The sequence below is a fragment of the Engraulis encrasicolus genome, chromosome 16, assembly GCF_034702125.1.
Source record: "Engraulis encrasicolus isolate BLACKSEA-1 chromosome 16, IST_EnEncr_1.0, whole genome shotgun sequence".
In the NCBI taxonomy this organism is placed as follows: domain Eukaryota; kingdom Metazoa; phylum Chordata; class Actinopteri; order Clupeiformes; family Engraulidae; genus Engraulis; species Engraulis encrasicolus.
Window position 1 is genome coordinate 1,721,148 of NC_085872.1, and position 13,165 is coordinate 1,734,312.

General features: G+C 39.1%; 1 protein-coding gene across 2 annotated transcripts in view; it reads right to left on the reverse strand.

Moving 5' to 3' along the window:
• lrba (LPS-responsive vesicle trafficking, beach and anchor containing) overlaps nucleotides 1–13,165 on the reverse strand; it is a 211,804-nt gene that overhangs the window by 8,465 nt on the left and 190,174 nt on the right. For both annotated transcript variants that reach the window (XM_063218225.1, XM_063218224.1), the window contains exons 52-53: nucleotides 7,210–7,377; nucleotides 83–184 (exon numbers count right to left, since the gene is read on the reverse strand). In XM_063218225.1, coding sequence (XP_063074295.1) covers nucleotides 83–184; nucleotides 7,210–7,377 — 270 coding nt within the window. The remainder of the gene's footprint in view (nucleotides 1–82; nucleotides 185–7,209; nucleotides 7,378–13,165) is intronic.

The window sequence follows — 13,165 nt, forward strand, 5'->3', positions numbered from 1 at the left end:
CATGAACAATGAGATACTGTATTCAGACTTACTAAAACACTTTTTTGCTATAATTACATGTATCCCAGTCCTATTTACTCACCCCTACAGCCACTGATGACAAGGCCCAGCTCCGCACATACACTTGCACATGTCACCTCGCAGTCATGTCCCGTCAAGATGGCCCTCGGTGTCACAAACTCTTCTGTACATGCAAAAGACACACACAAAGTAATAGGCCACTGTTAATTCAATAGGAATAAAACACATTCTTGTACCATGTTTATTGGCAGTGGCTATGAGTTAATCGGGGGATTTGAAGGTTGCGAGTAAAAATCCCACACCTATAGAAGCATAATATAGCTATATAAATATACCTATAAATAGCCTACTGGACCGACGGTGTTTTTTGATAATGTGAAAAATCCGGGATATTTCCGGGGAAAAAATAAAATCGGGAAGAAATCGGGAAATGAGTCAAAATTAGGGAGTTTCCCGGGAAATTAGGGATGGTTGACAGGTATGTATAGAAGGAATGTGTGTGTGGCCTTTTGCAACCATGCTTCATCTTTGGCTGAGGTACCCTTGAGCAAGGCACATTGACCCAGGGATTTTAACCAATACTGTGTACCCACAGTTGTTTTGGAGGAAAGGTATTAGCAGCTAGTAGTGAGTAGCACCAACCAGTAGGGGGGGTTCTTGATTTACAAAACGAAAAAGAGAACCCTGTTTTTAAAAAGGAGAGCTGTGACATAAAACACATAACAGCATTTTTCAACAACAGCTCAGTCCATTCCATAGTGCACTGAAAACGCAGTGCTGGACAACTGTGTGTGTGTGTGTGTGTGTGTGTGTCTGTGTGTGTGTGTCTATGTGTGTGTCTGTGTGTGTGTCTGTGTGTGTGTCTGTGTGTGTGTCTGTGTGTGTGTCTGTGTGTGTGTCTGTGTGTGTGTCTGTGTGTGTGTCTGTGTGTGTCTGTGTGTGTCTGTGTGTGTCTGTGTGTGTCTGTGTGTGTCTGTGTGTGTCTGTGTGTGTCTGTGTGTGTCTGTGTGTGTCTGTGACTGATAGCTGGTTTACATGATGTGCTGCTTGAGGAAAGTAACCCAGAGGATTTGATGCCAGTGGCTACTGGGCTCGTCACCAGTTCATTAGGAGTTCATTACAGAGGCTGGCCCCTGCGCCTGGGGTCTGTTTAAACCAGAGGCCAGCCCAGGAGGACAGGATGAGGCTAACAGATGCACATGTCTCAAGTGCATTTCTGTGTGTGTGTGTGTGTGTGTGTGTGTGTGTGTGTGTGTGTGTGTGTGTGTGTGTGTGTGTGTGTGTGTGTGTGTGTGTGTGTGTGTGTGTGTGTGTGTGTGTGTGTGTGTGTGTGTGTGAGAGAGAGAGAAAGAGTGCGAGAGAGAGAGAGAAAGGGTGTCTGAGAAGGTGAACTCTCCCCTTTTCAGGGGGTTTCAGTTTTTAAAGATAAAAATTTGTGGACATTTTCTTTTTTGCTGACCACAGTGATGCTTAGAGCAAGCAGGAGGGACAGTGAGTGTGCACCAGCAAAGCACATACACACGCATGCCCACATACCAACCACACACATTGTTTGGTGCACAAGGCCTCTTTGACTACATCATATCTCTGAAAATCCCACACTCCTGATTGGTTCGGCAACCTCGTAGACATGTAAGATGAGGGTATAGAAAATTCCACGTGTTCCCAAACAGCCGCATTGTGCACCAGTGCATGGCGCATGACCCACTAGCAATAACAAACCAGCCAGAACACAAATCTTTCTCAGATTAAATAGCAATTTGTAACATCCCCAGCAGCATAGGGTGAGGTACCTACTCCAGCAAGCAACACATTTCACACCTGTAGTGCTGACTAAATCCCTGCTCCCAAAAATTCATTTTTTCGAACAAATGTTTATTAGTTACCTTCAGTTACCCATCATTAGTTGTTAACTTTCTCCGCCAAGCAAAGTAGTTCCAAATTCACAGATTGTATGGTTTGTACGCAATGAAAAGTTGACAGTGCCAGCCCGTAACGTTCAACGTTCGTTTTTTTTTTTTTTTGTGGACTGCGACGGGACTTTCCCTTACTAAAATGATGCACGGTGCATGTGAACAACACTGTGGAACTTAAACCTTTTTAGCCAGATGCCTACTTTTGTAAGCCTATACATTGATCTGCACATTTCTGTGGAGGGCAAGCTTGCTGATATTATTAGATGTGTAAGGACGTCTCTTCCTCGTCTCCCGCATGAGATCTGAGCGTGATTCTCACACACACAACCACACAAATCAACACGTTTTCTTTGTATGTCTAATTATTTGTCTTGTGTAGAAAGGTATATGGACTGCTCATTTTGCAGCTGTAGGCCTACAACTTTGCTGCTGAAACTCTGAGGCAAACGTTTGGTGTGAGTGTGAATCCGAGGAAGGGGTCTCTTTCTGCCCCAATGAACTTACTTCGAAACTTACTTCAGTTCCAAGCGGACATAATTTTAAATCGCATGGCAACTGGTATCTTGCTTATTTTTAGCCAGATGCCTACTCTTTTACGGCCTATAGCCTAGTCTACACTGATTTCCACATGGACGGCAAGCTTGCTGATAAAGCAATTCCATTAAGGGCATCTCTTTCTTGTCCTTCCCTCTCCCACAGCTCAAATGAGAGGCGAGCATAGCGGTTCTCATACACACATTGGCACAAATCAACCTCTCCTGATCTTATGTCTCATTATTGATCTTATGTAGGCTAGAAAAGCTTGGACTATTATGATGACCCAACGTCCTGCTCGTGTTCAGCCTCTCGCGCTTTCTCCGCAATAGCTGCCTATGTAACAGGATATTGAATGCTTATTTCAAAATAAGCGCCCCTGTTGACACTCTATCCATGGCGGAGTGATTACTAGGTGTGAAGAGGCTCCAGGGAGTATGCCAGCCTGGACATCCTCCCACTTACCGACACGTAGAAGGCCTGTAGAACGTGTCTAGTCCAATCAGATATCGCAAAATTTATGAACCAGATCTAACTATTGTATAATGTGATTTAAGCTGCTCCAATTCTGTGCTGAAGGAAATAATTGATTTTGTGTTGAGTATTTTTGTTCTGCTATTATTGTTAATGTTTCAGAATTATTGCAAATAACTGCATGCTATTGCAAATATGTAAATACATTACATTGTTTAAATACATTTTGTTCTTCAAGAGACTTGTGTTAACCTTAACCCCTTGACTTCCACTGATATGAGACAAAATACCACATAGAGAGAGAGAGAAAGAGAGAGAGAGAGAGAGAGAGAGAGAGAGAGAGAGAGAGAGAGAGAGAGAGAGAGAGAGAGAGAGAGAGAGAGAGAGAGAGAGAACAGAGAGAAGCCTATAGGAACCAAACCTGAAGTGTTTTTAGAAAGGCTACATTTTGTCATTTTAACCTCTGTTCAGAAAAAAATATTTTCAGTTGCGGCATTTCATTTTTTTTGAATGGAAAGCGTAAGCGTTCAATTTTGTTCCTGATTAAGATGTCTTTGAATCTGCATGTATGCAATTTAGGTATAACTACCCAGTAAACCAGATAGAGTGACAAGAGGTGTAACTGAACCTTGACTCACCTCAATAGTAAAAAAAGGACTACTGACACATAACTTTGCTATATGTAGAGGTGTGTCTAACACGGAATCTAAACAAATGTGTGTGCATGCACGTAGAAACACACACAGACAGACACAGCCTCACACAGACACAATCACACACACACACACACAGACACACACGCAGACACACACGCACGCACACGCGCGCAGACACAGACACAGACACACACACACACACAAAATAATACACCCTCGTACAGGTTTCATTAAAAGGCAGACATCCTAAATGTCTTGGGTCTGACTTATGTTCTACAAGTCCTGGATTAGAGACTGATGTCGGATTTTGCCAGGAGTAGATCAATAAAACTGATATATTGGTGTATCGTTTAACCCTAAAGTCCTTGGGCACCATTTGGTCTGTGTTAAGCGACATCTGATTACAATCTAATACCTCTACCCATATATCTGCACAGCCAACAGACCAGAGTTCAGCTGAGTATCACTTACCTGTGATGGTGGTGGTGGAAAGATGTACAAGGGAGGGGGATTGTAGAATAAAAATGGAATTTGGAAGAAAATAAAGAAATTAAATTAAACTAAATTAACCGGTTAAATTATACGAAATTAAACTCATGGTATGTTATGAATCCATGCACAACATCAGAATTATGCACAACAGAATCCATGCACAACAGAATTATGTTGCAAGAAAGTCTAATACAACACAAACCTATAAACAAAAAAACTCGACTGCAAGACTATATTAAAAAACACTGAATCATAGAGAAGTGTTGTTATTTTCTGTAGGTGGCAGTATAGTCTTACAAATCGCTTCTCAAGCATGTGTGTCGCTACACTGAAAGCAGCTATTTTGCAAACAATTAATATGGATGGTTGTGAATTTCTATGCGAGTATTTGTGTCCTGTCTTGTTCTGTATTTGTGTCCACATATGCATATATCTGATGTATACCTGCTGTATACAGTAGATAAAACAGTAGTATACGTCAGTATGGAATGGAAACTGAAGAACGAAACAGTGTGTGAGATTCTGTGTATAGGAAGAGAGAAAGAAGAGGGAAACAATGAACATGTGTTTGTATATGTATGAGAAGGAAGAGAGAGAGAGAGAGAGAGAGAGAGAGAGAGAGAGAGAGAGAGAGAGAGAGAGAGAGAGAGAGAGAGAGAGAGAGAGCGAGAGAGAGAATGTACAGACAGACAGACAGACAGACAGACAGAAGGTAAGAGAATGGTGTTTGGAGAGAGCATAAAGGGATTCTCTGGCCCTGCGGCTAACAGGCTCTCCTGCGGTTTGTGGTAATGGAGCGGCACATTGTTGTGCTGAGGGGCTGAGCGGAGCTGATTACTGCCACGCTGCTTTAAGCATGCACACCCACACACTCACAGATATGCTCTCTGTCTGTCTGTCTGTCTGTCTGTCTGTCTGTCTGTCTGTCTGTCTGTCTGTCTGTCTGTCTGTCTGTCTGTCTGTCTGTCTGTCTGTCTGTCTGTCTGTCTGTCTGTCTGTCTGTCTGTCTGTCTGTCTGCACACGCCACACACACACACACACACACACACACATAATGTATAATGTAATGTATAATGTATAATTTTGTAGACAAAATATTTCCTTATCTTTATCCATTCACATTGCTTTTTTGAGAAACTTGTCTTTAGAAATACAATGGTGATGAAACTAAATGGGGTATTATAATAAGCATATCTACCATGATTTGAATTTCTCTAAATGCAACGTTAAGCACATAATTTATGATAAAATGTACTTTTTTTATATTGAACTATGAAAAATGTTCAACTAAATTCTAATATTGTGTCAATGGTATTAAAAAGGACAATACTAGTCCATTAAATTACACAGTTGAAATTTGTATTAGTATCTTTAAGGAGCACAAGCACATTGTGGGACGAATTGAAAAGAGGACAATTATCCACTTGACATAATCACAATAATTAAACACAGACGAACGCACACACACATGCACCTTTATTGTATTGCATTGTATTGTATTGTATTGTATTGTATTGTATTGTTTTGTATTGTATTGAGTTCCACAAAGAATGTGGAGATCATGAAGATTCATAGACCACCAACATGAATATTGACCGACTATAGCATCCCTCCTTTCAAGCTTAGCCGTGGTGCACACACGGCTATTCCTTGTCCCCACTGTCACTTCATAGCAATATTCCACCCAGTGTTTTGCTTAAATATATGCTCAGGGTACCTCAATATTATTTCTTCCGTTTTGTGATTTTGAATCTGTAGTCCTGAGGATCACATGTCAGTTTCCTTAATTAAGCCACAATGTCAGGTAAAATCTTGGTAGCAGGCTTAATGAATGGACACATCCTATTTTCCCAGAAAATGAACATATACATATAAAAGAAAAATATATTTTAAAATATCAGTTTAGCTGAAAAGATAACCAATGAGACATCTGCAAAATGTAATGAGCCTCAGTGATGTGTTTAATTTACTCAATCAAGAGTGGTCATAAATAGTGTTCCGTTTGCAATGGGCCACTTAACACAGTGTAGCAGGGACCCTTAAATCCTGTGTGTGTGTTGGATTAACACGCGACGCGGTGGCCGTTTGAAGCTGCCGGCACCGCCATATGGTAGTGTATGAGGCAGGGCTGCCGTGTCACTGGCGTCTTCACTTTTATAGAGCTGAAATGGATGGGCTTGAACTTTTGATGTGCCTGTGACCTCACCCGTCACAGGCACACTGCTAAAGGCCTTTCCTAACTTTCACTCACACACACACACACACTCAAAAAGCATACATGCACGTGCGCACACGGACACACACACACACACACAAACATCTATTTCACAGATGCAAACGCAGGCAGAACCCATTTGCAGCTCAATAGTGGCCTGAAACCCAATATGTGCGAAAGAGGCCTGCTGTGGTCAGATGAAACTTGCTGTAGCTCCACGTAGTGAGCCGTAAATCACTGTGTTAGACCTGTCACACAGCACAGTGTGTGTGTGTGTGTGTGTGTGTGTGTGTGTGTGTGTGTGTGTGTGTGTGTGTGTGTGTGTGTGTGTGTGTGTGTGTGTGTGTGTGTGTGTGTGTGTGTGTGTGTGTGTGTGTGTGTGTGTGTGTGTGTGTGTGTGTGTGTACAAAGCAGAGGGATATAAACTGGCCATTAATGACTTCATCTTTTAACCAATGCTGCTATTCTACATACTCAAGTGTATGTTGCATGAATGTTTACCAGCAACCTTGCATAAGATTTGTTTAAGTACTTTTTTTAAGTACTTGTACAGAGAAGAGATTTGCTTTTGGTATTGACATACTCTAGGTATACCCTTCCATATACGAAGAGCTTCGTTGCAAAATGACGTAAATCCATTTTGGAACCTTTTGTGAAATTGCCATTTTTATATTGGACATTCCATTGCATTGCATTGCAAAGTGCATTTTTTATAGGTTTAAAAAGAAGGTCCTCAAAATATTTGAATGGCAAGAATTCACACATAGATGAAAAAAGGAATTCACACATAGAGGATAGGACTTCTGAACGGTCATTTCCAATTCAAAAATGGTAAATGACGTCGCTTTGCAGTTACACTAAGCCATGTCTGATTCTGCAGTGCAAGTGTAGTGTACTTACTTCCAGGGTTTTCTCCAATGCTGTTGTGTTTTCCATTCCAGTACCAGAGCAGTAGTGTAGCATCCCTCGAACCTGACAGCACATAGCAATCACCTCCAATGTACGACTCGGAGCGTGCCAGACATGTCACCACATCCCGATGACCAAACACGATTTGAGTCAGTTTTCCTGTCAGAGAGGGGGGGGGGTGTAATTACAGAAAATAGTAATTTAAAAGATTTAAATAATTCCACTAGTGTGGAAGTATGGATACACCTTTACAAAATCCATACATTGGTTTGTCTATTGTTGAGATTTTGAAGTAGCGACAGTTTAACATATTCTATTACTGAATTATTCCATTTAAAACACCTCCAATTCAGTCAAGTTTCTTGCTTCCCTTGGGTAGGACAGCCTGACTCAAATCAATCAATACACTTTATGTTAAGATCTCGAGACTGGGCTGGCCATTCCAGAACATTGTACTTGTGCTTCTACATGAATTCCTGGAGTTTTTTTTTTTTTTTTACTGTGCTTTCAATCATTGTCCTCTTGACCATGCTTTTAAAGAATCTCCTAATATCTGGAAGTATTTTTTTAAGGCCCCCAATGTAGGCACTCAACTTTAGCCGCTCACACAAACATCATGATGCCCCTTTCACCAGACATCATGGAATTCCAGGTGGTTTCTGATCATAGAACTATAACAATAATCTCAGTCTCATCTGACCACAGTATGGTTTCCCAAAATGCTTCTCACATGTCCAGATGTGTTTTTGTTTCTGGAAGTCATGCAACTTCTCTTGTAACAATTAACGCCCAAGTAAGCATTTTAGTGCAGCATCCTTCCAATGAACTTGTTTCTGCTGTTAAGTGATGAAGGTGAGTAATATAAGCATTTTGCAATGCATGTGTATCTGTATGTTTTTCAACGGTTGAAACGGTGTGATCCAGCATGTGTGATATCCATTAAAGGTAGTGTCTTATGGAACACAATACCTATGCACATAAGGGTATGTCTCATTATCCACTTTCACACACACACACACACACACACACACACAAACACACATACACATACACATACACACATACACACACACACACACACACACACACACACACACACACACACACACACACACACACACACACACACACACATACACACACACACACACACACACACACACACACACACACACACACACACACACACACACACACACACACACACACACACACACAATGGATATTATCCACTGTGCTATAATCTGGCACATTTACATGTATGTACCTATGCATGCATGTGCGTGTCATTAATGTGTGTCTTGAAATAAATAACATAAATAAATAAATAGATTGATACTGTAGATAGATAGACAAATAAATGTCTTGATGACTTAAGGAAGACTACCAAACTGCTATGACACAAGCTTATGGGACTCCTGATATGAATAGCTGCTGATATGGAAATGTTCTGTTTTACAATCGAGAATCACAGTCCAAAACTCCCATTTTTTAAACTTTCTTAGTTCTAGATCAGTAGACAGTTGTTTAGAGCCCCATTTGTTGCCACCCTCCAAGGAAAAAACTCAAGACAAGCACATATCATTTATCTATGGAAAGCATATAATTATCCATTCAATCGATTTTTGTTACTGAGGGTCTAAGGAAATAATTACAATTTTTTTTTGCTGCAAACAAACTCTTACACATTTCGAAATTCAAATCATGCCTAAATGAAATCATCCCCATATGTACATTTAATTGTATTAGAATTAAATTATATAGGGTCATCCCACACCAAATGAACAAATTCCGATGCTGTACAAATTGTACAGGTGTTGAACTATAGCCATCAGAACTTTGCAGAAAAACAATGCCTGAACAAAATAGACACACCTCCCCGCATAAAATGGTCTCTCACTTGGAAAAGATACAATTTCATTGAAAAGATTTCAATCCTTTCTCTTGGATGTCTAATGAACACCAAGTAATATTTTCAGGACATTTTGAATGGAAAGACCCTACATCTACTCAAATACATCTGGTCTGCTGTGAACTAACTTGCCTACATTCCTATAGGAAAACATTCTTTTCTTAATAGTAAAAAAATAAAAATCTTAGAGAGGTCCCTAAACCTTTGCATGCCACTGTGCATGTGCAGATTAAGTGAACGCAGGAGCAGCTGCCATGTGAAGAACTGCTATGTGAAGTGGTGTGAACTGTTGGAGGGGGGCTGCTATCTGTTAACCAGTGTACACACCTCACAGACTGATTTTTACAGGAGTGTAAATATTTGGTCTTGAGCAGGACGAGAGAGAGAGAGAGAGAGAGAGAGAGAGAGAGAGAGAGAGAGAGAGAGAGAGAGAGAGAGAGAGAGAGAGAGAGAGAGAGAGAGAGGAGGGGAGAGAGAAAGAAAGAGGGATAGAGAGAGAGAGAGAGAGAGAGAGAGAGAGAGAGAGAGAGAGAGAGAGAGAGAGAGAGAGAGAGATACTCTCTATGTGTAAGTGGTAATTGTTGTCAGACTGCAGGCTGAGCTGAGGGGCTTGTGTATCTTTTTGTATGATGATGTAAGTGTGTGTGTTGTTGACCTCTACCGTCAGTCTGTGTATATTTTCTTTGCCAATTCCACTGCTGCAGATGACATTTATTTCTGGGCATCAACATCAGTCTGATAATTAGCAGCGCAATGGTTACAGTACGTGTGCTGTCTAATCCAAGCAAGTCCAACAGTGCAGCAGTGCCCGTGACTGACAGGGAGAAGTCTGCTCCCTCAGCACTCTGCTAATTACAGCTACTGTTCAGACACCACAACATGGAGAGACCGACAGCAGAGCCAAAACACTTCGAGGTGGCGAGAATTCAAACAATTACACACACCTATTTAAACATGAAAATCTACTCCACACCTTGGGTGAAGACAGCTTGGGTGAATTTTGACATTGGCTGCTGAGATGTAACCATTTTATGGATGTTATACAAATAGAGAGCCTTGTAAGGGTGATTATACAGTACGAAAGTTGTGCAAATGTCAGTCCCGGAACCAAAAATACAATTTAAAAACGTTGTAAAAAAATGTAGTACAACGTAGTAGATTCTTCAGGAATATAAAATAAAAGCAAATGACTATCAGAAGCCATTTTCAAAGTCAGAGTTCTTCATGTGCCATTTGTGCATGAACTAGTAGTCCAAGCACATAGGAACTCATATGCAGGACCTCTGAGTCAATTAATAGACAAAAGAATAAGACAAAAAAGTGATCCAACTAGAAAAATCGAAAGTCAAAGTTAGTCAAATGTTCTGTTTTTCCACCAGTCTGACTGTAGCGGGGAAGAAGCTATTAAAAAAACTTGCTTTTTAGTAGAAATACTGTCCACTCTACTGTGTCTGTCACTGATTCTTGAGAAAGTGGCTAAAACAGGTTGTAATCTTGAAAGAAGAAAACGAAGGGAAAAACAAAATAATATGGTATATCCTCGTAGACAAAGGTCTTGGCTTTTCAGAAATGCACAAGGCCAATCTCCCCATTTTGATTTTTTTTTCAGAAATCAGGTTTTTATCCGATCATACCTTGTTTTTTGTCAACACCGTCAGACACAATTAAAAGCAATAAAAAGTGTATTGATTTGGTTGCATATGTATCTGGAGTTTTTAAGTGACTGTGTGTGTTTTTTGGTTCACACATACGCCTTTAAATGTTGAAAATTCACTTTCATTCTATTTTAATACTGCTTCATGTGTTCTAATTTTAAAAATATGTGCTGTCAGACAATGCTTACTTAATGCCTAAATAGATCAAACATTTTTTTGTAATTTCACAAATATTCGTGTAGGCTTAAATCTGCAATTACTTTGATAATTCAACAACTACAAAGGAAAATGTTGTAAGCACATTAATTTAAAATGTCCAAAACTCCTTCTTACGGTGGTGACTTAAGAACTGACGGTGGTGACAGTAATCTGAAGGTGGTGAAAGTGACCTAATTATTACCTACATTTAGCAAAATAAATAGCCCTCTCAAGTCAATGACATCTAGCATAAACACTTTATTTTGTGTGTGCACAGTATGTTTGTGCAAGTGTTTTTTCTTCATTTGTTAGATACTCTAGGAAGTAGGCCTACATTATGGAAAATGTGGCATAAACAGGTTTTAAGTTGTTCAAATCCAAAATATAGAGGTGTATTATTGTAGATGAAGGTCTTGGCTGTGCAGTGAATGTATTGGCCAAGCTCCCCATGTTTTACATTTTTCATAAAATGGGCTCTTTCTTGGTTTTGTCACCAGCGTCAGACAGAATTAGAAGTAAAAAAATATATGTTTACTGTATTTAAGTGAATTACTTTTACAATTCAACATAATTGTAGATACTTATTGGAAGCATATTCTTAAAACTTGTCAAAAACATGTAAAACACATGCTTTTTTGTGAACTACATCAGATGTCACCACCGTCACATTTTGTGACAAAAAACCCTCCACATGCACCTCAGTGGAAGCTGGAGTATAAGTTTGGGTCACAATTATTACTAACATGTCTGGTAATGTTTCATTAACCAGCACAATTTAGTAAAATATGGAACAAGATGATGAGCGGAACAAATCTGACGGTGGTGACATCTGACGGTGTGAGACAAAAAAAAACACTCTTTTACATATTATGCATTTTTTGCTCACATTAGCCACTTCGTTTTCGCTCTGTTTCTTAGGGGCTTCATGCCGCTTCTGAAAAAGTATATATAATTAACATTAATGTAACATAATACTATTAAATCCCCCGACGGTGTTGACAGTTTATGGTTGGGGCAGTACCAGTGGGTAACACTTCCAAATAAGGGGCCATAATTAACAGTAAAGTAGCTACAACCTAATACTTAAGTAAGGGTTAATAATCATTATTTAATGCCACATTAGACACATATTAATTGTTATTAATGCATATGTTGAACATTAGTAAGCAGTTACTTAACTATTAGATAACTATTACCTTGTGTTACAAGTTAATAGCATATTATTATTTAACTAATAGATAAGTAAGGGCACAGTTAATAGTTAAGTAGCTATCAGGTCATACTTAACTAAGGACCAAAATTAACACTTACTTAATACAAAAGCAAGGCATAACTAATGGTTAATTAATACATAAATATTGGGTTTTTGGGACCCTTATATTAGAGTTGGTTGAGGATAACTAATGGTTAATTAATAGATAGATATTGATATTTGGGACCCTTATATTAGAGTTGGCTGCGGATAACTAATGGTTAAGTAATCGATAGATATTGGTGTTTGGGACCCTTATAATAGAGTTGGCTGAGCATACTAATAGTCAAGTAATTAATCTACTGTGACATCTAGTTTTCACTCGTTCAATCATCACTGTAATCATGGCACCAGGAGCCATTATATAGTAAGGATTGGACGTACACTTCTCAATGATGGTGGGGTGATGTGATGTAATTTTTTCATGTACCACTTATTAGTTTTTACGGTAAAAACCCTACAATAAATGCAGAACATTATGAAGAGTAATAGTTTTGAAGCGAAACTAAACCATTCCTTTGTGATAATTAGGTTAATGTTTGAGAATATTAGCTCCAAGAAGAGCAGTGCATGATGGGTACGCAATCTATAGACAACAATAATTCGGTATTATTTAATCATTAGATATGCCTTACTTTTGTATTAAGTAAGTGTTAATTAAGGTCCTTAGTTAAGTATGACCTAATAGCTACTTAACTATTAACTGTACCCTTACTTATCTATTAGTTAAATAATTATATGCTATTAACTTGAGACACATGGTAAGGGGCCATATATATAATTATAATGAACATAATTAACAGCAAATTAGCTATAACCTAATACTTTAGTAACAGTTAATAATCACTACTTAATGCCACATTAGACACATATAAATTGTTATTAATTCATATGTTAAACATTAGTAAGCAGTTATTTAACTATTAGATA